Source organism: Camelus ferus, chromosome 28 (genome assembly GCF_009834535.1).
Source record: "Camelus ferus isolate YT-003-E chromosome 28, BCGSAC_Cfer_1.0, whole genome shotgun sequence".
In the NCBI taxonomy this organism is placed as follows: domain Eukaryota; kingdom Metazoa; phylum Chordata; class Mammalia; order Artiodactyla; family Camelidae; genus Camelus; species Camelus ferus.
This window is the reverse complement of record NC_045723.1, coordinates 1,412,950-1,437,840: the sequence shown is the minus strand read 5'-3', so window position 1 is coordinate 1,437,840 and position 24,891 is coordinate 1,412,950. Positions and strand designations below refer to the sequence as shown.

Genomic DNA, 24,891 nt, shown 5'->3' with positions numbered 1-24,891 from the left:
GCCACGGATGCCTTTGGGAGTCTGATGGAAGCTGGAGGCTCTCTTCTGGGGAAGGGAGGGGAGGGGAGGGGAGAGAAGGAGAGGGAACGGAAGGGAAGGATAGATGATGTGAGAGGGCTCCCTAACCTCCAGGTTACAAGGAAGAATGGGATTGGTGAGAGAGATGGGGGCACGGGACAGGTGAGATACAGAGACACACAGAGAGAGAGAAGGAGGGAGAGGAGGGTGGCAAGGAGCCAGACCAAGTGACAGACACCAAAGGAAGGGCAGCAGAGAGACCTGACCTCCTTCTGGTCTCTCCTCACCAGGGAACCAGGCGGCCTGGGTTCTGGTCCCGGTTCTAACTTCCTTGTGACCTTGAGCGAGCTCTTAGCACCAGCCCCAGACTCTTCAGTGTGTACAACGAGGGGTGTTAACTAGATAACCTCAAGGCGTTTTACACATCTTGACGCATTTAACCTTGACAGTAATCCTTCGTGGTGGGTACAACTCAGGAGTTCAAGGCTGACGGGGTCCACCGGCACGGGGGCAGAACTCAGACCATCAGCTTAAGTCCACGCTCCCCATCGTGACTTCAACCAACTCACGCACCAGGGAGAATGGTTACAGTACAAAAAATATATATACGCTCCACATTTTGAAAGTAAAATGAACACAGCTATAAGATATTCATAAATATAAAGTGGACAGATATTTTTACCAAAAAAAACCCCAAAAACGGAAACTGATGTCCTACTATACACAGTGGTTAAACACATTTATTTATGAAAAAGAATCTATATAGATATTGTCCAATTTCATGTATCTTAGTAATACTTAAAATATCATAAAGATAACTCACTTTCTTGAGAAAATTATTTTCAACAAAGAATAGTTGATAAATGTTCATGTTTTCACTGGTTGTCCATAGCACACTTATTTATGCACGTGGTCGTTAGCATACTGCATATCAATTACTTTATCATCAAGAAATACTTCAACTAAGCATACAAAATCATCAGCGTCCATCTGAAAACAATGTGGGGAAGGCACTGAAGACAGAGTTGACCGTCCACATCCACAGCTTCCGCAGCTGCAGATTCAAGCCATGGCGGATTCAGCCAACCTGGAATCCGCAGCTGTGGAACTCAGGGATGTGGGGCCAAGTATACTACACTGTTTTATTGAAGGGACTGGGGCATCCGTGGATTGTGGCATCCACGGGGGTCCTGGAACCAATCCCCCATGGCTACCAAGGGACAACTGTACTAACTATGACACTAACAATAAATTAGAAAAAAAAATTATGCTTTGCCAAACACCATGAATTTGGGATGGCAGAATTACTTGCAATACAATCAACTACTTTCTTAAAACCTTCCACACATAGCAAAAAAAAAAAAAAAAAAAAAAAAAAAGAGTGACTATCAGGATGTCGTGGTCCTGTCATGGCCCTTTCAAAGCAAGGGTATGAAATCCCCTTCAACCCCTTGCTGTCCAAGGGTCACGTGATGTCAAACACATTTCCCATCACCTGAGCCATGCATCCCAACTCTGTGCCTCACCCAATAGCTCTATCCCAGAAGATCCCTGTCCACACTTTCACTGCAACATGCAAGTCCTCCATCAGGCCCTTTGGCCTTCCACTGAGATTTCTATACCCCAAACCCCAAAACTACTCACAGCCTGACTGTCCCCATCCCCAAGTCCACTAAGCAAACCGGCTACACCAGAATTGCCCAACGTAAATCCCTGGTCTCCTGATCTAGAGACTCTGGATCCCAAGGCGATTCTGAGAAGAAGCTATCCTTGAGAACCCCAGAGGCATTAACATTTTGTTATAGGCAGTTTTCTCCACTGCAACATGAGGAACTGGGCTGCAGAGATGACCTCCAAGTTTCCATCCAGGCAGAGCTAACAGTCTGTGAGTCCAGCTTCTAGGGTTACTTCTTGGATATTGGTTTTCCTCCAACCAGACTTCATGTTTCTCCAAAGGAGAGGCCACAGGACCTCTTCCGGGTGCTTCACGCATAGTAGGAGCCCAGTAAACTTATAAGCGTGAGTTCCTACACGATGCCCTGCTGACTAAGGAGACAGACACTGCGGTGGCCGGGCCACAATCTACATCGTGCTCCAAAGAACCTCCCCAAGAGGCTTCGAGGTACCAGCATTCGATTTACTGCCGCCAGAAAACTGGAAACCACCCTTTCACATATTAGAGCACCAGGAAAGGGTAAGTTCTGACGTTCTGTCTGTTAAGGAAGCCACAGAAAACCCTTATGGACACCATCTCTGGCTTGTGAGGACTACGAACCATGTTGCCATACTGTCCAAAGAATTCACAAACCTAATAGAAAGTCATGGCGAGGAAAACAAGAAAATGGCTCATTTTACCATAATGACAACGGGATAAGCCAGGTAGCGATTCAAGTCCAGGAAATCTACTAACTGGGCTCACATTTGTACCAAGCTCATTCAGTCAAAAGGGGACTTTTCCAGCTGGTCTTTCAGAGTCTTCCAGTGTCCAGCTACGGAACCTTCTGAACAAGAAAAGTATCTTCACTGAAAAGTTGAGATTGATAGAAACAGAGAAACAGCAATATCCCTCACATGTGTACAGGCTTGACAGTTTTCAGGGCATTTTCAGACGTTATGACATTTAGGCCTCTCACGACAGCCCTTGGAGCAGGCAAGTTGTCATTATTTCACATGAGAAAATGAAACAGAGAGGTTATGCACTTTCTCCGCAGTGGGGCTGGGACCAGACACCAGGGTTCACACTCTGTCACTGACTCTCTGAATCAGGGGTCCCACATAGGAGGCAGATATGTGAAGTCTGGCCAGGAGAGTGGTGGTTTGATTTGTTTTCTTCATTTTATTATGTTTGTTTCACTTTGAATTTGAAGGTACTGAAACAAGGCTGCAGACCTTCCGCATGGCCACAGGCCCCACCGCATCCAATAGTGTGGCTGCTGTAGACAATTACTGGGTCTTCTTCGGTCCCTTAAGGTATTTGAATCCGTGACCCCTGTGCTAAATAATCACACCTACATACTCACTCACGTAAGTATAAATAATTATATCTTAGCGTCACTTATCTTAAGAGCATATTCGCATACCATGTTTCATTTGCTGCTCCTAATCCTGTTTACTGATTTGGAAACTAAGCTAAAAAAAAAAAAAAAAAAAAAAAAAGAGTGACTCACAAAAGGTTAGGACCTAAAATCTGAGTGAGCCATGTAAGAAATAAAATTATGTGGGAATTTCTTATCAAGCGTTAAGGCAGAGTTCTTTAGATAGCCATGATGTAGAAGTTTCTGAACTTGAGTACTCACTCGGATAGACGTATTTTGAAATGTGATTATCACTGAAAGGACAGTCATTCAAAGTTTGTGCAGAAGTGAAGCTTCCATATTTCCATTAGGAAATCATGTTTCTTTCTTTTTCTCCCCAGTATTTATAAGCTTCTAACAATAATGAAGAAACTGAAGAAATGGCTTTTTAAAAAAATCATTCAGCAAAACGAATCCAGCATGTGCAAAAGGATTATACACTGTGACCAAGGGAGCTATTCCAGGAATGTAAGGTTGGTTCAACATAGAAAAATCAGTCAATGTAATAAACTACATTAACGGAGCAAAGGACAAAATTCACACAATGTACTCAACAGATGTAGAAAAAGCCTTTGACAAAATCAAACACTCAACAAACTAGGAATAGAAAGGAACTTCCACAACCTGATAAAAGGCCTCTTTGAAAACCCACAGACAACATTATACTTAATAGTAAATGACTGAAAACTTTCCCCCTAAGATCAGGAACAGGTCAAGGATGTCCACTCTCACGACTGCTATTTAACATTGTACTGGGGGTTCTAACAGCCCACGCAAGCAAGAAAAAGAAATGAAAGCCATCCAGATTAGAGAGGAAAAAACCAAACATCTCTATTTGCAGATGAGCTGATTTTGCATATATAAAATCCTAAGGAATACACACACACACATACACACCCCACTACACAACTATTAGGACTAATAACACATTCAGCAAGGCTGCAGGAAAAAGATTAAGATATAAAAACATAAAGTAAAAAATATCAGTGATCCATGCTTCCATCACTAAATAATTACTAGCAACTAAAAAGGCTGCTCTTTTATTTTCATTAATCTACAACCTGAGATGTAGAATTATAGGATTCAGAATCTACTTTAGCTTTTAAAACTGTTCAGGAGAAATGTTTCCTGGTATCACAGTTCTAGAAAATGTGAAGGGAAAGATCCTTTTTGCTCACATAGCCAGGAAGGTTAAGTGATGAGATTTAGAAGAGATTTTGAAGCAACACAGGATCTTCTGCTAGACCCATTAAAGAACACTAACTCGTTCAAGTTTTAATTCTCTTCTAATGGGTTTTCTTCACTTGCAATCAGTTCAAAATACTGCATCTTGATGCTCATATGAACTGAAAGTAATGACCACATTTTCACTTATTAAGTTGATATTTTTACTTTGGCCCAGTCTCCCAGAGATTTTAAACACCATTAAGCCCTTCACAATATTGGTGTGGACTGTTTCCTTCTTCAACTTCATTAGAATTAACATAGAAGTGGGATCTTATTCCAACAGTATCGAACATGCTTTTTAGGTAACACAAACCAAACATACACAGTAAGGCAAAACTGTTCTATGCTTCAGATAAGCATCCCCTTAAGCTCTTTTCTGAAGGTTCAAATCCAGACCCTGCCTAGTCTAAAACCCACAAGGCACAAAGCGGGCCAAGGGTAAGACTAAGCTCTGAGAAGTCCCTCTAAGTTCCAGGAAATTCTTTTCACACCTTCCCCTCTACTGTTGGGCCTCAATAAACACACAGGCAATAGTTCACATCAGTGGTTAGTTATCAGGCCTTATGTATTCGCAGCCTCACACATCTTCTTCAGTTGCTTAAATTTTTTCCAAAATCAAAACCAGGCAAAAGTTATAAACAAAGCTTCCATTAAAGAAAACATTGATACTTTTTTTTCTTTAAATCAGATAATTCATTGCCTGATTCCCTTCTGTAAATCAGATAATTCATATATATATATATATATATGGAGTACATATATAGAGAGAGTTTGCTCCTCATTTACAATTTGATTCTAATTAGTCAGTGGCAAGCAAAGTCAAGTTAGTAATGGAAGCATCAGGACATTAAAAAAAAGAAAAGAATCAGGACATAATAATTGAATAACAGTATTCTCTCCATGGTGAGGGCAAACTGTTTATAAATGAAATATTAAATAAACACATACTTTAAAAGCAATTTCCCTAATGCTGTAAGCTTATAATGTGGAAACTTTGGTCCTTTGGATGAAAACTTTTCACCAAGGTTTTTCATCAGTCCCCTTTCCTTGCAGCGAAAATTCAGAAGAGGTGATAAATTCCAGTAAAAAGAAAATCATGGGCCAAAAGACAGAAATCGTCTATAATACAAAAGAATATGCTACCAGAGGGTTCTGTAAGCTCTTTTCTGAATCTTGCTATTTTTCTTTAATCTAAAAACACTGATAAACTACACACACACACACACACACAGATTAATTACATAGTAGACTGTGTAATTATTTCCAAAGTTTCACTGCCCTCCCTTTAAGAGGACGCATGCCCCTGCTGGTTGGCATGTGACTTGCAGCACTTCTTTGGAAAGGAAAGATAATTTCCCTCCCTACTGATACCAGGCTTGATCTTATAACTTATTAAGCCAATGAAATAGGAGCCAAATGACACATCCAGCAAAAGCTCCCCCCTCCCCTCTGCCAAGAGGATGGCAATGTTCCAAAAAGACGCACTCCACCAGCCTGGGTCTGAGAATGAAATGACACTAGAGCACAGCTGACCTTCAACTGCCACAGAACAAGGACAAGAACTACACTTTGCAACTGTAAGATCTGGGAGTGTTCTTACCGCAGCATCGCCTAACAAAAGCTGGCTGATACCAGCTGCAGGCCTGACATTGAACCAACTTCGCCATTTTAACTTATCTGTGAATAGACAAACCTAATCGAGGTCACATACTACCCCTGGGGGAAGGTGATTTCACATAACAATATGGAAGAAATATGCACTGACTCATACTCATCTCCAGGTTTGCCAGAATCAAGCAATTTGAGGCAAAGCTGTCCTATGTTCTGTATCAGCAATTAATGTAGTGATGAAAGAGGAAGGAAGTCGAGAGAACAGAAAGCAGACAACTCTGAAGTCTATAGAAGTGGTGACAACATGACTTAGGGTTGCTGGACCAAGACCACGGGAAGCTGTCATCCCTTGGGAGAATCTGGAGTCATTCTACATCCAGAGACTGGGGAGCAAGTATGTGGGTGTGAATCAAAGTAGAGATATGAGGTCAAGGTACAGTCATCCATGCGAAATAATGGGAAGACCTCAGTCTGGTACTGATGGAAAAGAAAATTGTCCATTTGGGCTATCAAAAGTTATTGCTCCCAAGCCCGGCTAAACTGAACAATAATATAATTGCTTCACCAATTTTGAAGTTCTGGTTTTAATTGTTTGTTATTTTAATTACAATGCATATAATAAATTTTAAAAGCAGATCATTCTTAGCACCTACAATGCATAGGGCTCATTATATTAGCACTCAGGAGACTTGCGGAGTCGTAAGAAAAAATCCTTGCTCTCAACAGAAGAAAGTGTTAGCCTGTCTTCTATACCTGTGTTCTGTAATCGTTAAATAAACACAAGCCCAGACCTGGAAGATACGAGTTTAAAAAGTAAGATACAAACTGAAACTGTGGCTCACATCAGTGCTTCTAAATATCTTCTCAGCAAAAGAATGGATACAATCACTGAATATAATCACTAATCAAAACATTAAGTAACCATGAGAAGGGAAAAAAGAATTAACAATAAAGTTACCACTTTTTGAGGACCTACTATGTGCCCGGCTATGTAGGTATACTGGGATATTATCTCACTTAATCTGCCTAACAAATCAGTGGCACGGGCATTATTACCTTCATTTTATACATGAGGGCACTGAGGCTCAGAGAGGTTAGGTGACTATTTAAGGTAGCACAGCTGGCCAGTGGCACAGTCAGGATGTGACCCCACTGCATGCTGGCTCCAAACCTCCTGCCCTTCCCACTGTCAAATGGCATCTTTCTGGAATTTTGTCAGCCAACTGGATTTTGTAACCTTCCTTAAAATTTAACTTGACTTATTCACAAGGATTTTTAAAGAAGACATTTAACATTCTTTTTGTCATCTGTTTCAATATGTCACACTTCCTTAGGCCAAGAACCTATTAATTTTACTTCACCCAAATATCTTGTGACACAAATTAAGCCTATTTCCTCTTTCCATGTCATCAAAGCCACACTTTTTATAGGAGCACTCACATAGCTAGAAGACACAGTTTGTCTCTCTCGAGAAACTAAGAAGAAACTACAAGATAATCTACGTGAAGAAGAATCACCTCACAGACAACTTCAGAAAACTTTCATAACGTAGTTTTACTAATTTTATTGCTGCAGCATCATTATCATTATTAATAAAGTCACACCTAGGTGTTGTGGTAGATTTGCCCAGATGTGGTGAACAGTTGCTACCGTTTTCTTCACCCATAAAACTTGTCAAATTAGTGGTTTTATGGGTATACAAATTTTTTATACATTTTAAATATTGACAAAAAAACGCAATACCTAAAATGACAATGAACTGCGGACAACCCTTGCACAGTAAAGCCTGTTTAATTAGAATTCCACTAGTCTGAATTACACAGTAACTTGAACACAGTATATTATTCATTCTGAGTTAAAAAGCCAAAAGTAAATCTCAAAATGCTTTTCCACGTATACCTCATTGTACCTGGTGGAGATCACACACACCTCCCCACACACACACGTTTATGAATGTATGTACAAATCACAAATATTTAAGGTTGGAAGGGACCTTAAAACCCACACCCTATAATTCTGTCACTGAGAAATACTGAAATACTTCTTATAGGATGGTGGCCATGGGCCAGGATTCTGGAGCCAGACCTCCTGGGCTAAAACCCCAGCTCTGCATGCTCTGGCTGTGGGACTTTGGGCAACATACTCTCAGCCTTTGTTTCCTTCTCTATAAAAGAAGGAGTAACAGAACCAGCCTCCCAGGTTCAGGAAGACTAAATGAGATATGGTACACCACATAAGGGGCTCAGCACGCTTCCCCATGTATAAGAAACACTTAGAAACCCTGAGGCCAAATGGGCTAAATGTCCTTCCAAGGAGATTCCGCCTTTAAATGTCAGAACAATGTCCTAGGGCACCTGACTCTGCTGGTCTTGTGTGTTTGAGACCAACTGTTGAAATCCATTTTAAACAGTCCACGAAAAGAAAAGCCTGCTAATTTTTCCTGGCAATATAGCCTCATCCAATTCCTTCTGAATCAAAATTACTTTTAAAAACACTCTAATTAAATTACAGATGGTTGTGACATAGATTTATGCTAAAAAGAGGCTCCTGTAGATTTTTCATTCATTAGTCAATTATTTCATTCATTAGTCAAAAATATCTATGAAACATGTATTATTTACATTTTATAGTTTAATATTGGTACTATCCTCTTCTCTGTGGTTCCATTCTCTGAAACTTCCATTTATCACAGAGATTTTTTTTTTAAGTCTCCACTACCCCCAGGGCAGGGACATCCATGACCACCTCGGGTTCCTCCTCTTGTCCTGGGCCTGGCCCACCCACTTCCTTCTCTGAGACTTTCCTCCAGCAGCGGCCCCATCTTTCTCCTTGAGAGTCTCCACTTCCCAACCTTCTATCTGCTCTTCCACTCCCAGGGCCAACCCCGTAACCACCTTGACCTCCGCACAGCAGGTGACTGCTCCCCAGCAGTGCACCATGGACCCCACCCTCTCACGGCTCCTACCTCTCTGACCACCCTTTTCAACCTCCTTCATGAGCCACTTCCCCTCCCACAGCCCCACGTGTCCCCAGCCTACTGCTCTGTCCTCACTCTTCCTGGAGAATCGTGTCCAATCTTGCGGCTTTTGCTGGCACCCAGATGTTAACAATTCTCAAATCTTTACGTCTGTCCTTGCCTTTTTTCTAAACATCATACAGCAAACTTTCTGCAGGCAGCTCTCTCTGGAGGGCCCACAGGCATTTCAGAGGCAACATTTAAAAATCCAAACCCTTCATTTTTCCCGACCCGGCCAGCTCCTCCTCCTCCACTCCCTCCCTCACCACACAAGCTGTCTCCTAAAAGCATCTTTGGCCCCCTCATCCTCCCTCAGTCTCCCAACCAGTCAGTCAGCAAGTTCCTGACGTCATTCCCTCCACACCTCTCCAGTCCCCACCTGCTCTCCATCCTCACTGCCTGGGCTGGGCAGCCTCGCACCCTGCCTGACCTGACCCTCCAGACGTGACCCATCACGGTCACCAGAGTCACCCGTGCAAAATGCCTTCTAGAAATAATAATAAAATGCAAATGTGACCACTGTGTTGCCCTGCTCAGACAGCAGGCCATCACCTACTGGAAAACATCCAAGCTCCTTGGAATTCTCGCAAGGCCCTCCACGCTCTGGGGCTCCACTCCCCAAACTCCGCTCTGGCAACTCCCTGCTTGGAAGGCTTCAGACCCACCCCTGACCTGCACTCCATCGTTGCTGCTGCTCACAACATGCTGCGTTTCACCTCTCTGCCTCTGCTCACCTTGCTGCACCTGCCGCACACCCCCCTACTCCTGGCATAACTCCTATTCATCCTTTAAAACTCAAATCAGATGTCACTTTCTCCAGGAAATTTTCCCTAAAACTCCACACTGGGTAGGGTACCATTTTATGTTTCCCACAGGATTCCCTATTAGAGCAGGTAAAACCCCTGCTGAGATTATTCTACAGAATCTACTCCAGGCTGTAGTATAAACACACTGAGAGCTAGAGATGTGGTCTCTTCCCTTCTGTGTCTGGCTTAATAAACCGTTGTTCATCTCTACCCAGAAATGTACACATCTAGAGAAGGAGAGGTCTGAAGAGCAGCTTACAGCATCCACACTGGGTTACATTATTGTATATAATATTTCAGGACATTAAACTCTTACTTTTGTCCTGCTGAGGTATGCTAAGAGTAAAGAAAAGAATAGAAATTAATTTATGTAACTAATTATCTACCTAAGTACGAGAAACTAAAATACCACACTTCCTTCCTTTTTAGACTATGAATATTTAATTTCCATACTCAGAACTTGTTAACGCAGCCTTGGAGTTTTAATTCAAGTTGCAGAGGGTTGGGGGGGGGGATGTGTGGATGGGGCTAGATATTTAGCTAAAATTTACCAGTTTTCCCATAAAATACTTTTCTCAGGTATTCTGCTCCTACTGAAAGATTAAACTCTACTTATTAGAAAACGAACAGTCTGAAGAAAACCCACCTAAAAGATGCAGTTCTCAGAAGAAACCATACCTTCTTCTGGGGAAGGACCTACCTTCAGTGAAAAAAACACACCGAGGAGAGCCCCCATGGTTCCAGCTGAACGGCCCCTCCTGCACGTGGACGTGCTTCTGGGGAGTCAGCAGGCCCTACCGGCAACGTCGGGCCCAGGCTCCAAATGTCATGAGCAGCAGGTGGTCGGGGCGCTCAGACATGGCGTGGACTTTCTCTGCCTCAACCTGACGTGAGCCCAGACAACAGGGACCAAGCCGAAGGCTTCATCTGAGACGCACACAGGTAGCGGTACAGCTGGTATACCACGGTGAACTATTACACCCAAAAGAGAAGGCTGTTACATGTGGATGCACAGTCTTCCCAGCACTGCTGATGCAGCAGCCTGCTTCCGCAGGATGACGGACAGCTTATCCCCTTAGCCCCGGAGGCCTCCAAAGCTACGCCCTCTCCTCTAGAGAGTCCTCGTTTCTCCTGCAGACCAGGAGAAGGGGCTGAGAGGCCCACTGCAGAAAGCGGAGGGACCCAGCCATTCCGGATCCCGAGCCTCTATTCCAGTGAACTGTGGAGTCCACGGCCAGTGGAGATACCTGCCTCTCAGCCGGAGGGAAAGACCCAACCTCCGACCACACTCAACACCCCAGCATCTCCGAGAAATGACACCAACGGGCTCCCTGTCGTGGAACATGGTCGGTAGGAAAGGGAGCGGGCAGGCCATGTGACGGCCTGTCTTCTCAGACAAGCTCAAATTCTGAATAACATAACCAAAATTCAGAAGTTAGCTGCCCACCATCAGCTGCCTTTTTGTTCTGAGAGAACGAACTCTTGGGTGTTTCTTCTTAGGACCCAAATAAGCAAACCAGTGGCTCTGAGAGCCCTTTTGTGCAGTTAATTTTTTGGTTTTTTTTTTTGTTTTTGAGAGTTGTGTAAGTCATCTGACTATTCCATTATTTGTACCTTGATGGCCAATAAATAGTGTTTTTTCCAACGTGAAAGAAAACACATTAATCTGATGACCCTAGTACAAACCAAAGCCATAACCTACCACTTGCTTTCCCCATCTGTCTCATGCTGGAGGGCAGTATTTTCCCTCTGTCCTCTTCCCAGTCTGAAGGAAAAGTTACATTCGTAGAATGTCATGCTGCATTTTACAAGAAAAGGTTAAACAAAACTTGTCAGATAACATAACAGAGTATGAGGCACAAGGCAGGATCGCAGCCACCAGAAGCACGAATGCCCCGAACGCCGGACTGACACTACTGTGAGCACTTCCTCCGAGGGTTCACGTGCGTCCCAAGGCTGCAAGATTTATACTGGTCACTATCATCCCTGAAAAGTCAGCTCTATTTCCCAAATCTGAAATGTTCGCAATTGTTTAAACTCAATCTGGCTTGCTCCCATCAGCAACAGTCCTCCAGGCCTATCTCAGAGAATGGAAGTGCGTGTGCGTGCGTGTGCGCGCGCGCGCGCGTGCGCATGCGCTCGCGCCGCGTGTGTACACACACACACACAAACCCTCATTAAGAAGACAAAGTAAATAAAATTCCCACCAATCTCACAGCACATTCAAAGTCAACGGTGCTGTATTTACTCGTGAAATCGCTGCTATCCGCACTTATTTTTCTAATGAAATACCGTTGGAAATTAAACAAAGAAACTGCAGCTAAGTTTGACCACCTGATGGACTCAGGGCACTGTGTGGTCAGGGAGAGGTAGCCGGCAGTGCTGGGATAGAAAGTCCCCACCAGTGGCGTCTGAGACTCACCAGGGGTTCCACTTGGAGCTGAGCTGTGATTTCTCCTGGGACATTGGGAAAGTTGCAATTTGCACCTATGGCCACAGGGTAGGGCAGTGATTCTGCAAACAGCTTTTCTCCCTTCCCCACCACGGCCACCTCCCTGCACCCCTCCACCCCCACCCAGGTCCCTCCCAAAGAGAATGGCTGGGAGACAATGGGGACTTTGCTCCGAGTGCTGGGCACCTACAGGAGCGATTGTGAGGGTCCCAACAAATCCAGAAGGGTCTGTGAGAATGTGTCCAGTTACTCAGCACCGGCTCCTGATGCAGGACCCAGCCTTTTAAGGATGATAAGAACTGCAAAGCTATAAAAAGTGATTAGCCTATTTATTAAAAATTTTGTTTACTTAGGTTTTTATGTTTATTTCCCACTATATCCCCACTAGGATACAATTAACCACCCCCTCACTCATCAAAATTGTATTAGAAAGACCCACGAAAATAAAATAAATGCCGCATCTAAATGTAACCTCCTGGCTTTGTGGATTTGTAATGTTATTATTCAGGGCCTCCTTAAAATAAAAAGAAGAAAATATAGTATTTTTAAAGAGCTTCTTTTCAAAGGAATTTTTACCTTCTTAGTTCTTGCTACTCCAGGTTTGGTTGAAGGACCAGCAGTGACACATGGGAGCTGATGAGAAGCACAGTCCCGTAGCCCCACCCTGCACCTATCAAATCAGAATCTGTACTTTATCAAGATCCCTGAGTTATCTGGATGCATGTTAAAGTTTGAGAAGTGCTCGCCTGAGCGACAGTGAAGTATATGGACCTAAGCTCTCAGAACTGTCTTCTAAGTCTTTTCTCCCTCGAGATACATTTTACAGAAAAACAAATATATTTTGAAATTTGAAGACAAAAGCAGACAGATTATTTCCCAGAACTGGTGATGATCCACTAGAGTAAAGTCTTTTTCTGTCTAAACTGCAAGGTAACTAATTAACATTTCAATGAACATTGACAGAAAATGTGTTCCGTCACTTCATAACTCAGGTAAACAGTACAGGTACGACAAGAAGAATTTAACTAAGACTAACAGACTCCTGTTACAGGGCTCTAGAGGGCTCGGGGAAACTAATTTCCTGTCCATAAAAAAAGGAAAAATAAAATTATTTCAGCTCAAGTTAAGCACAGACCTCTAAACTGAGTTGCTATGTTAAAGTGGTCTCCAAATTACAGTCCTCATTTTTTACCTCAGCTAACAAGCCTCCAGGGAAGAAATTACGTGAAGAAGTGTAAGGACCCTCTATGCCTTTCTCTGTGTGAGTGGAGAAATTGCAAAGGGGGAAATACACGAGTGAATGCAATGAATGACTCGGGCACTCTTGACTCCTGCCCCGTGATGAAAATGATCATAGAATTTTGAAGCTGGAAGGACTCAGGGAAACTTACTGTTGTTGGTCCACTTACTCAGGAATCTATCTCTACAAAGTCCCTGGCGGGGGGTCTACAGCCTCCAAGGGACAGGTCATTGTTGCCCTCTGAGACAGCCCTGTCACACCACTGTTAGATACGATCTTACTTATGTCCTTGGGCAGCCCAGTGACACGTCTGGAAACACTCCAGCCCCCTATCAGGTCCCCAGGTGTTCATTTCCATGGATTAAACCCATTAAGTTTCTTGGGTGATGTGGTATCCTCTCATCCTGGCATAAGTGTGTATTTTGTTTCTACTGAAACTAAATTATGATTAGCCTGACATAATTTAATGAGACCCAAGGAGCCAAATGAAGTCATTTGATGTAATGGGTGGTAATTCAATACATTCTCAGTGAAACATCAAAGATTATGTAATGGTTAATATATCTACATACGTTGGTCACACAACCATAAGTAAGGACATATTTGTCTGTCCGACAATGATGTACAACTAAGAAATACTACCAACCTCTACTCAAAACTGTCCCTGGGTCCCACTGCCAAGGACAGAAGTCTGCACCAGAGGGATGACCTGGCCCAATGTGGCCTTTCTGTAGCCTTCCTTGTTTATGATAGAGGTTTTTTGAAGGAAGCAAAGGGTATAAAAGAACTACATTTGGCATTCACAAAGCAATTGACACTTTTATTACTTAACATCACAACCTTATGAGGTAGGCCAGTACAAGTGCTGTCATTTTATAAGTGATTAAGCCAAGACTGAGACTAGGAAATGAGAAAAAGCATGAGCTGCCCAGGGCCAGACAGAAAGCGGGGTTCGAGCCAGCTGAATTCAGAAACCTCAATTAAATTCCCAAACAAAAGAGAACAGGCAACACTGAAAATAAGTTTTATGGATTTCACTTTGAAACAAAACAAGGAAACATTATGGTACCATTAAATGACATTAAAAATCATCTTTTATGGCCTTGATTTTGCCACCAAGGCTTTATTCCCAAAATAAAGAAAATTTAAACAGGCAAACTTATTCCAGGTTAAAAAGTCCATTTACATAGGAAAAAAAAATCATGCATTTCATTTTCAGAGATTTTTTTTTCTTAAATTGGCTGTTACGTTAACCAATTATTATGCCAAAGGGCCTTGTTCAAGTTGCTAAATTTAGTATCACTGATTAGACCCATTCTGGTTCACAGGGACATTCTACCGAAATAGATTCTTAGCATTTTATAACCCTCCTACATTTTCGCAGAAGAAAATCCGGAACACAGGAAGGTATCATTTCCCTACACAAAATACTCATCTTCATCGTCATCAAAAGGCACTTGGTTAAGTCTCATCGGCACATCCAGCGTACATCCTCCCGGGTGTCCTGACAGCCCCCAGCAGAGCTCCTCAACTTCATCATCTTGAATTAACCAGTCTCCCCACCTGGCTTTCTCCAAAACACACCACCCACGGTGCCAAGCTGATGCCCCTCACAAGTGGATGCACCCCTCAGCTCCCAGCCCCCTGAACTTCACCTCTTCCCATGAACATCCCCTCTTTCTCCTCCATGCTGGCCACCAGCCCTTTGGGGGCACAGCCCACCCGCCCTGGCCCTGGAAGCCCCTCTGCTCAGAAACAATTTCATCCTTGCACCTGGGGAAGGCCCTTTCCCACGCTCTGGGCATGCTCTGGGGCTCTTGGCCAATCACAGCCCCCACAGCCAACCATTCAGCCACTTTGGGCCAATGAGAACGCACACAGTCTACAGGGCTGCTCGGGACCAATGGGCTCCAGGACGCCGGGGCTCAGGCCACGCCCAGCGAAGGTAGCGGGGCTTGGGTCCCTGGTGCACCTCTCCTTCCGCCCTCTGAGTTCTGGCCAACTGCTTTGGCCCCTAAGGGCTGACAGAAGGGACAGGGGTAGGCCTTAAAATGTTTGCTCTCCAGGGCCTGGAGAAAAGGGCTGAGGGTCAAGGTGGAGGATCTGGGGCAATTTTCTGACTCTAGGGCCTGGGGAGCCTGAGGAGGCCTGGAAGGCGGTGGTTGATTTGAAGAGAACCACGTGGGTCAGCAGGCACTACTGGGAAGCACCAGGTGTAGACTAAGTCGTTCGTGGTTCAGCTTGGCGCCCCTCCTCCGCAGAAGCGCAGTCCTCCGCCCTGAGTTAGTTAATAACTTTATCTTCGCCAAACAAGCTCCAAGCTTTATTCCCTCCTTATTTCTATTCAGTTTTACCTCACATGGTCTTCCCTCCCTTCATTTTCTGCTTCTGAAAATCTGCTTCTCCTCCAAGATGTATTTCACATGCTTCTCTGTCTTACAGGTCGCCTACCCTCGCCACAGGATGTGCCGTCCTCCCCCTCCCATTGCAGCGTCAGCTCCGTAACGTGTCTGTGCCCTAGTACAGGTATTTACACGCACGGATTATTCTACGAGTTCCCGGCAAACACGTCTTTACTTTGCATCCACTGCAGTAGGGTTTTCCCATCCCCCTCCCTTAAACTACAGGTTTCAGCTCCTGGATGGGAAATTTTTGAAAAATAGAATAGAAAATATCAAAGCACATCTCTCATAATATGGGTGTTATTTCAAGACACTTGTTTCAGTTATGAGTACGTGTGCACACAAATGCAGTAGTGGGTTGCAGTGTTAAAAAAACTTGTACTGTGAGTCATGGTCTAAAAGGTTTGAAAGCTACAGCTCTCTGGTACCTAACCTAGAGTGACGCCTAATATTCTCTGTGAATGCTTACTGAATTGAACAAACTGATGAGTGTGATACAATCCATTCTTAGAATTTCAAAGATTCCACTTTGAAAGAATGTAAATTATAATGCCTATTGGAACAAAAGAAAATGGATTCTGGCCTATGTGAAGCTGGGTGGAGGGGTATAGAGTGGGGGGTAGTAGAGAGAGATCCAAATATTTACTGTTGTATTTCTATAGACTTTCTCTCCAGTAACTAAAATGTGTCTATATTTAAGGAAGATTAAATACAATTTTGCCTAAGTTCACTCTGGAAAGCTCTTCTCATTCACTGAAACCACCTCGTGATTACAAAGTTCTGTATCTTTAAAATATTTGGTATAGGTAATTCCACCATGATTCATAAAAGGATCTTTCAGAGACACCATGAAAGCCTTTGTTCCAGTTCTTTCTTTGCCCAAGATGCCGCTACATCCTCTCAATACCCCACCCCCACCGTCTGTAAAAATGCCATTCATCTTCCAACGCTTAGTTCAAAGGCCACCTTTTCCATGGAAGCCTTTTTTTTTTAAACTCAATTTTTCCTCTTTCCCTCCTCCACCACCACCTCCCCCCTCCCCACCCTGGTCCCAAATATGGTCTTTTTCTTTTCTGAATCACCAGTGTTGAAACCTTCCTTTTGTATGTGTGTACTTGTCTGGTCCCCACTAGACAATAACCCGCACCATCCGTGTTTCCTCTTCTCTGTAACCCCTCCAGCAACCAGCACAAGGTCTGGTATTTAAGAGATGATCAATAAAATTTGTTAAGCGAATAAGTGAAAGCAACCATTACCCTGTTAAAAGGGATGGTCATTATTTTAAAGACCCTGAGGAACAGCTGACATGCCCAGCAGCTGATCAAAAACTGGTGGAGGGCAGGAAGGAGAGCCAAGGGGCTGGAGCAAGAGTTTGAGAGGTGGTTCTGCTCCTCTGGACGTTGCCCCTGGAAACGCACTGAATCCCCAACTCTTCCAGGACTCAGCTCTACCGAGTGAAGTGGGGGAGCTGCGTGCAGAATGAATGCCTTCACCTCGGTCCACATTCTTCACTTTTGCTTCAAACTGGAAACAGGAAGTGGAATCAGAGGTGGGAATGAGGGCAACCCTTCTCAACTTCAAGGCAGGGCGAAAAGAAAAGTTGAAACAGCTATCTGATAATTCAGGCTCTAAAGCTCCCCCTGCCTTGAAAAATAAATATAAAGGTTTCTCAGGGGTGGGGTAGGAGGGAGAAGGGTGTGCAAGGAAGCAGAGAAGGTTACGTTCAACAGTACGGGGCTTTTCTCTTCATATTGTCCCCACAGCCATTTGGGGACACTTCCAGTGACCACTAGACTAAGCCAGCCCATGTTCAAAGCCACAGTCACGACTAACAAAGTGCAATTTGTCTTATTGGAAAATGACACCCACCAATTAGAAAAAAAAATTGTTAAAATACCATTCTCTTTTGCCATGAACCTGTACTTTCCCCTACCCCCTTCCAAAGAAAAGTGTTTTTCTAAGATGAATTACAGGAAGAAGTTTTTAGTGGTCTTCATTTTAAATTTATATACATTTTATAAGTTAATTTGAATAGGGAAGCAGTCATAATTTCCTAAATCATGATGTTTTGTTTCCAAATCTTTAATTTTAGATTAATATAATTAATGCTCTGACCGTCTCTTTCTTTGATATTGTAATAGCAGAACTCTAACTTCCAGTCCATCAAAGTTTTGTTCTGTATTTAATTTCAGCACTGCTCTCATAAATTGGGAAACATCTGCAATATTATAGGAAATATTTGGATTTGAAGTTAGAAGACTGAGATTTGAAGTTAATGCTTGGTTTGAAGATGGCTTCCCCCACTTCTAGATGTGTGACCTGGGGCAGGTTACCTATCCTCCTCACCCTTGATTTCCCAATCTGTAAAATGGGAATAACAACAGTACTTGCTTGCTTCTTAAGGTTGTTGTGAGGATTAAATGAGCTAAAGCATGTAAGGTTCTTAGAAGAGTGTCCAGTAAATGGCTGTTTGGCAAATGTTAGTTTAAAAGTTCTGCTGTCATTTGTTTCATGGTCTCAGTAAGGTCATTTTACAGTTCAAAGCCTCCATTTCCTCGTCTGTAAAATGAGACTACTACCACTTTCAGGATTGTTATAAGATTCATGTTTTTTTAAATGGGGGGAGGGGATTACATTTATTTATTTATTTATATTTGGAGGAGGTACTGGGGATTGAACCCAGGACCTCATGCATGCTAAAGCATGGGCTCTACCACTTGAGCTATACCCTTCCCACTATTATAAGATTCAAATAAGAAAACAATGGATGTGAAAGCACTCAAATGTTAATTGTTTCGGGTCACCTATAAGCTTAAAAGTAAACCATAAAAATTAAAAACTTAACAACTTAAAAGTCAACCATAAAATTGAGTTAGAAAATACCATCCAAAAATCCACCCATGACTGAGAAAACGTCTGTTTGAGAAATGCATATTCAAGGAATTTGGTTTATCTTCAGCTGATCAGAAATATATAAACTTTAATAAGATGTAAATTCTACATCTGCACACTAGAAACACTCCCTCAGTCAAGCCAAACTCCTACTATATTATAAGCAAGAAAGCCTGAATGGTTTCATAAGCCAAAGACAAATTAATGGACTGATTAAAATCTGACTGCATGTACAGCAACTTTAAAAAAATGCTTGTCTTTTAATTTTAAAAAATAATAAAAGTACTGTGGCTAATGTAAATTTCAAGTCAATTCAACAGTAACTGTGCTCCAGGTAACTCAGCTGGGAACTGAGGATGCAGAGGGAACGAGAGCTCAGGCCTGTGCTGGAAAAGCCACGGAGTATGGCTGTTAATTGCAAAATATTACTCATAAAAGTCATAAGGGGGCTTCAGTTTGAGTCAGCAAGCAAGACGAGCAGCATAAGAATCTGCCAAAACAAAAAAAGTTCTTCCCTTTGACTGAAAAACTGCCTCTTAAAAGCAAAAGTCACTTTTAAAGCACAGTTCTTACCTGCAAACCTATGGATTTTGCACCAGAAACCAACATTTCTAAGTGCAAACCTGTAAAGTCATTGGTATCTGTAAATGAAAGGCTGAAATAACCCCAGGAGCAACAACACAGTAATTAGCAACTTTTATAGAGTAATAACATGTTTCATATTCTTTCTACACTGGCTCTTTGAAGTTTCCAGTGTAATATATAAAAGTTTTATTACATTAGGGCCCATCCTTGTGTACTTTATAGGCGCCAGTATTATGCAGAGCAAGCTGTACTTAATCGTCCTCAGATCGTATATAAGAAACTGCCTGATAAAGCACTAGCCTTGTGTCCACTTCAGTCTGTTACACCTGGCTTTAGGAAGATAAGTGACTGGAAGCCTAAATCCCCAGAAACATACACAGCCACATATCATCTATATGATCTATAAATCAGAAAGCAGTTTAGCTTTAAAATTGCACATTGCATATTCATGTGCACACCACTTGCAGCTTGAAACACATGTGAACTCTTTACTGAATTAAAGAAGAAAAGGAAAGAAAGAAAAGGAAAAAAAAAGCCCACAACTCAGCTCCACAATAAGCGATTACCAGAGGCAGAACAGAGTGCAGTGAAATGCTTGTTCCACAGATGTTCATCCCCGTAAATATTAAAACATAACACAAGTTCCTCCAGGAATACGCAGGCAGTAATCCTGCCACCCGAATAGGGGTGGTTGGAAACATTTAGGAGATGGGGGGGGGGGGTTGGTTAAGAGGGATGTGAAAGCAGCCAATGGGATTTTTAAGACACCCGCAACTAGAGTTAAACTGCTTCAAGCAGCGCCTTACCTACAGCAGCTCCTCAGTGTGAAACCCTGGAGCAGCAGAACCCGGAGTGCTCCCCCGGCCGCCCGCTCCCCCGGCTTCGAGCCTCGAGCGCGGAATAAAGGGACACACGGGGCGCCGGTGGGCTGGAGCCGGGAGAGAAGGAGGGTAACCGTGGAGAGGCAAGGTGTGAAGAAAGGGCCCCAAGGAACTGTTGAACCTCGAGGAAATGAGTCCCCCAGAGCCAGGGCCTCTGGAATTCCCTTATGGCCAAGCACTCACCCCCTGCCCTCAGGTTCACTTTCCATCTCGGGTGGGAGTGGGTGGGCGAGACAGAAAGGATGCGGCCGCCAGGACCCGGCGCAGCCAGGCAGCAGGCTGGAGCATCCTCTCAGGGCACTTCGCAGCAACCCTCGCTCCAGGAGGTCTCCGGTGTGAACCGGGGGCTCTCGGAGAAGAGGGAGGGGCGCAAACGGAGGGAAGGGAGGTGAGAGGGACAAGGGAGGTGAGAGGGACTAGGGGGCCGAGGGGTGGATCCCTGGGCACTAGTGACACGTTCTAGAAATCGGTCCTTTTTCTCTCCACGGCTGCGCTCTGCCCCTGGCTCCCCAGAGCACCGGCCCCCGGGCTGAGACGAGCAGCACCAGGGGAAGGGCACAGGAGAGGGGGCCGAGAAGCCGGGCAGGCGGCCGGGCCTCCCCACGGGGGAGGCAGGAAGGAGCCGGCGCGGCGGACGCCCCCGATCCACCCCGCCCCCACGGCGGCCGGCCGCCCGAGCCCCCGGCCCAGGTGAGGGCGCGCGGGCCGCCGCGGCCGCCCCGCCGGCCGGCATGGGGACTCACCACAGCGACTCGAGGTCCCATTCCTGGAGCAGGGCTAAGTCGAAGCTGTCCATGGTGGGAGGTGTCAGCGCCGCCGCCGCCGCCGCCGCCGTCGCCGCCGCCGAGCCTCGGGCCGCCCGCGCGCTGCAACGAAAGGCGCCGCTCAAGGTGCATCCCGGCCGCGCCGGAGCGGCCGCCGCCCGCCCGCCGCCCGCCCCCGGCTCGGGGCTCCCGGCGCCCCCCTCCCGCCCCCGGGCCGGCCGCCCGGGCGGCAGCGGCGGCGGCCGGTGCACTCACCCGCTCGCCGGCTCGCGCAGGCACACTCAGCAGAGAGCGGCGAGCTCGCCGCGCCGCCGCCTCGCCCCCCCCCTTCCCCTCCGCGCCCGCCCCTCCTCCCGCCCTCGCGGCGGCCCGGCCCGGCCCGCTGCAGCCGCCGCCGCCGCCGCCGCGCCGCTCCGCGCCCGCCCGCCCGCCTTTCTCCTCAGGGAGGCGCGTGTGCGCGGGCGAGGCCGAGACGCGCGCGCGCCGTGAGCCCCGCGCCGCGCCCGCCCCGCGCGCCCCTGCGCTCCCCGCGCCGCTCCCCGGGGTCTCGGCAGCTCGCAGGCCTCGCCGCCCCGCCCGCTCCGACCCCTGCCGCCCACCCGGCCTTCGGCCGCCCGGGGGCGCCCGGCGCGGGGCTGAGAGCCGGGGCGAAGGGCAGGCGGCGACGCGGAGGGCCGGGGATGCTGAGCCGGCCCGGCCTGCCGCATCTGCTGCCCCGGTCCTCGCCCGGCCCCGCCCGGCCCTCCCCGGGGTGCACGCACTTCTTGGGGGGCGGGGGGGCGGAATCTGCCGGATCCCGCCGGGCGCCCCCGCGGGCGGTGGGGAGGCTGCAGACCCGGGTGGGTGCTGGGAGATGCCCGGGCCAACCCGGGCGCCGGGAGAGTTTGCCGTGCAGCCGGCAGCAGCGCCGTAAACAAACCGTTTAAAATATCTGGAGTCAGTTAAGTGAAATAAAGGGGAAACAGAGACGAAACCTCTTCTGAGGGACCTGCAGTTTGGCCTGCAGTGGGGTTCCCCGCCCAACCCCAACCCGATCCTCCAGCTGGCCGGACCCTGGAAACCCCGCTCCTTTCTGTTTATTTCTTCTAGGGAAGGGGGAAATGCCTCTGGGGGGTAGACTGCGAATTCCCAGCGCTATCTCCTGTCTGGGGAGTGGCACACTGTCAGCTAGAAGGATGACAAGAGTGTCACCGCATCTTCTGAAAATCAAGTTATTATTATTACTTCCGTGAGTTCAAAGAACATTTCCCCCTCCCTTACTTGTACAGACGTACTGAGGAGCCGGAGCCTAGAACAGGACCAAAGCTCCAATTCTCCGCAGCTGGCCAAAACCCAGAACCCCTCTTTTGTCCCCTGACTCTCCAGTCCTCTGGGCCACAGTTCTGGGAGCCTCGCTGGGGATTCCAAAGACTTCCTGGAGAGAACAGGACAGGGTAGTGCAATGTCCCATTACTTGCACCAAACCCCCTAGTTCCTGCTGTGAGGGAGGCCTTTCTGGTAATGTCCCCTTTGTTCATTCTAGGCAAGAAGAACCACTGACTGCGGCCACCAGAAATCTAGACCCTTGGGTAGAAGTCACAGTCCCTCCACCTGGGGCAAGCCTAGGAGTCACCCTCTCGACCTCCCTGACCTCTGAATGAGAATTCACAAACTGAGTCTGGAGAACATGTTGGAGAAGAAAAGACCAATGAGAATTCCTTCCTATTTGGGGTTGGATTACAAAATGCTCAGCCCCCCTGCCTTCCCCCAGCTCTGGAGTCAGCCTTCCTTTATTATATCCATAACTAATGTGCAAAATGTAAAACAGGAAATTAAGGCAGAGTGAGCATCAATGTAGTATGAAGGAAAGGGATTGTCATTTTACATGCTGACAACTCCCAGCCCCTAAAAACCTCCCTCATTAGCTGAAGGTAGTAACAGGGCCACAAAAGAACAAAGGGAAAGTAAAGGGAGAAAGCACAGGTGTGAAGGACTGTCTTCCCAAATCCCAGTCTACGATGTATTTGGAGAGAAGTGGGGGGAAGCTGTCTTCTTAACAACTCCTTAGCATAAGCCTTGTTGGAAATGTTTGCTCTGGCAAAAGTGAGCTGGCTGAGACATCCAGACAGTGTTCCCAGGAACAAAGGATGGGGGTGGAGGGTGGAAGGGAGCGGGAGGAACAGCCCCTCTCTGGAAGGACTGCAAGTTCCACTCCCCGACAAGACAGGCATCCTGTCCCTCTGCTCACGGCTGCAGCCGGGAAGCTTCTCAAGAAAGGAGACCTCCCACCCTTTGCTGGGAGACCTGGCTTTCCTTCCAGTCCCACCACATCTGTTTACACAACGGCGGGGGTTGAAGCACAAACATAGCTGTGTTTACTGGGACTCCCATCCTGGGCTCGAAGCTCAGGATACAGATCTGCCCTCACCAGGGAGGCTGCGGCTAAATAGATGGTCCTGGAAAAGGCAAGGGAGGAAGCCCTGGGGCTTACAGAGCTGGCAGAGGGGTTCACTCTTAAGGGGCCTCGCCCCACAAGCCATGTAGGAATGAGTAGATTTCTATTCAAATTTAAACATTGGGCCTTATGTGAATACATGAGCGTACTTGAGCCTAAAGCAGTTTTACTGAAGGTAATAAACATTTTTTCTTCAGGAATAGCTCATATTTCCAGTTTGGGGCCTTGAATACAGGGGACGTTGCATGAATTCTTTTATTTCCATTGTATGTTTTTGTGGATCGTCTCCAGTTGGAGCATAGGGGCTTTTGAAGAAACCCATATAATCTTGTCAATGCCATTCTTATGAAGTTGACATGGACATAAATCTAAATTAATACTAGTTACAGGTAAAATGTAGAACAGTTAGCGAGAGCTTTTATAGGGTGATCTGTTTATGACTCTTCTTCACCTGGTTTATTAAGATGTTCTCAGTATCCTCCAGCCCCTGGGTACACATACCAAAACAAGCACTTAATCTAGTTGTCAAAATTTTAAATCCTTAATAAAAAGCACGCGCGCACACACACACACACACACACACACACACACACACACACACACACACACACACACACACAAAGGCATTTCCTGGGATTCAAATGCCAGAACTAAAAGGGAAGGTTTTTTTTTTTTTGGTATTTATTTATTTTGGGGTAAAGAATTAAGAGGCTGCCAAAGTTAAAGATAAAAAAAAAAAAAACCTGATGTTTCCTATGAAGCTGATGTAGCATCTGTGCATACTAAAGGTCTTGAGACCAGAGAGGCTTCTCTCCCGAGATAAATGAGACAGTACTACAGAAAGTGGAATGAGGGCGCCCAGCTCCGGAGAGCCGCTGGGGGAGGTGACTAAAATGAGAAGGGCTCCTGGGGTTCCTGGGGCAGGTTTGCTTCTTTGGGCTGCATTTCTGAAGGAAAGGGACTCACGAAGGAATCCTCCTCAGCCTGAGACAGGCAGGCATGCGCACTTGCCCGCTCACCAACCATCAACCTGGAATTGGAAACCTCCTCAACAGACCCAGAAGCAAATCTGTGTTATCCAACTGAGATCTCCCTTTGGATACAAATTGAGAGAAAGAGAGACCTTGCCTGGCTTTATTAATTCATGCCTTGTTCTGAAGATGTGCATGCAACTCAGACGTCTTTTGTGACCAGGTGGAAATTTTCCTTTTACAGTCCCACCATTCCACTGGCCAGGAGCCAGCTGTGCAGGTGGTCCTGCTGGAAGGTGATGGGAGCCCTGGTGCACCTCCACCAGCGCTGTCTTCTTTCTTTTCTTTTCTTTTCTTTTTTAAGGGAAGTATTGGGGATTGAACCCAGGACCTAGTGCACAGTAAGCGTGCTGCTCTACCCTGCTGGCTCTGTTCTCACTACCCCTCCTCTCCTGGACAGTATGCAGTCTGCTTCTCCTACCTGACGCTTCTTGGGTGTTTGTAACTGTGTCTAGGGA

General features: G+C 45.9%; 1 protein-coding gene across 4 annotated transcripts in view; it reads right to left on the bottom strand.

Annotated features, from left to right (window-relative positions):
- AFF3 (AF4/FMR2 family member 3) overlaps positions 1-21,293 on the bottom strand; it is a 434,554-nt gene extending 413,261 nt beyond the window's left edge. For 3 of the 4 annotated variants that reach the window (XM_032469729.1, XM_032469731.1, XM_032469732.1), the window contains exons 1-2: positions 21,224-21,293; positions 20,948-21,070 (exon numbers count right to left, since the gene is read on the bottom strand). In XM_032469729.1, the coding sequence (XP_032325620.1) occupies positions 20,948-21,000 (53 nt within the window). In that variant the 5' untranslated portion in view covers positions 21,001-21,070; positions 21,224-21,293. Of the gene's footprint in view, positions 1-20,129; positions 20,252-20,947; positions 21,071-21,223 lie in introns of all 4 variants that reach the window. The other variant, XM_032469728.1, reaches the window with a different exon arrangement.
- Positions 21,294-24,891: the final 3,598 nt, after the last annotated feature.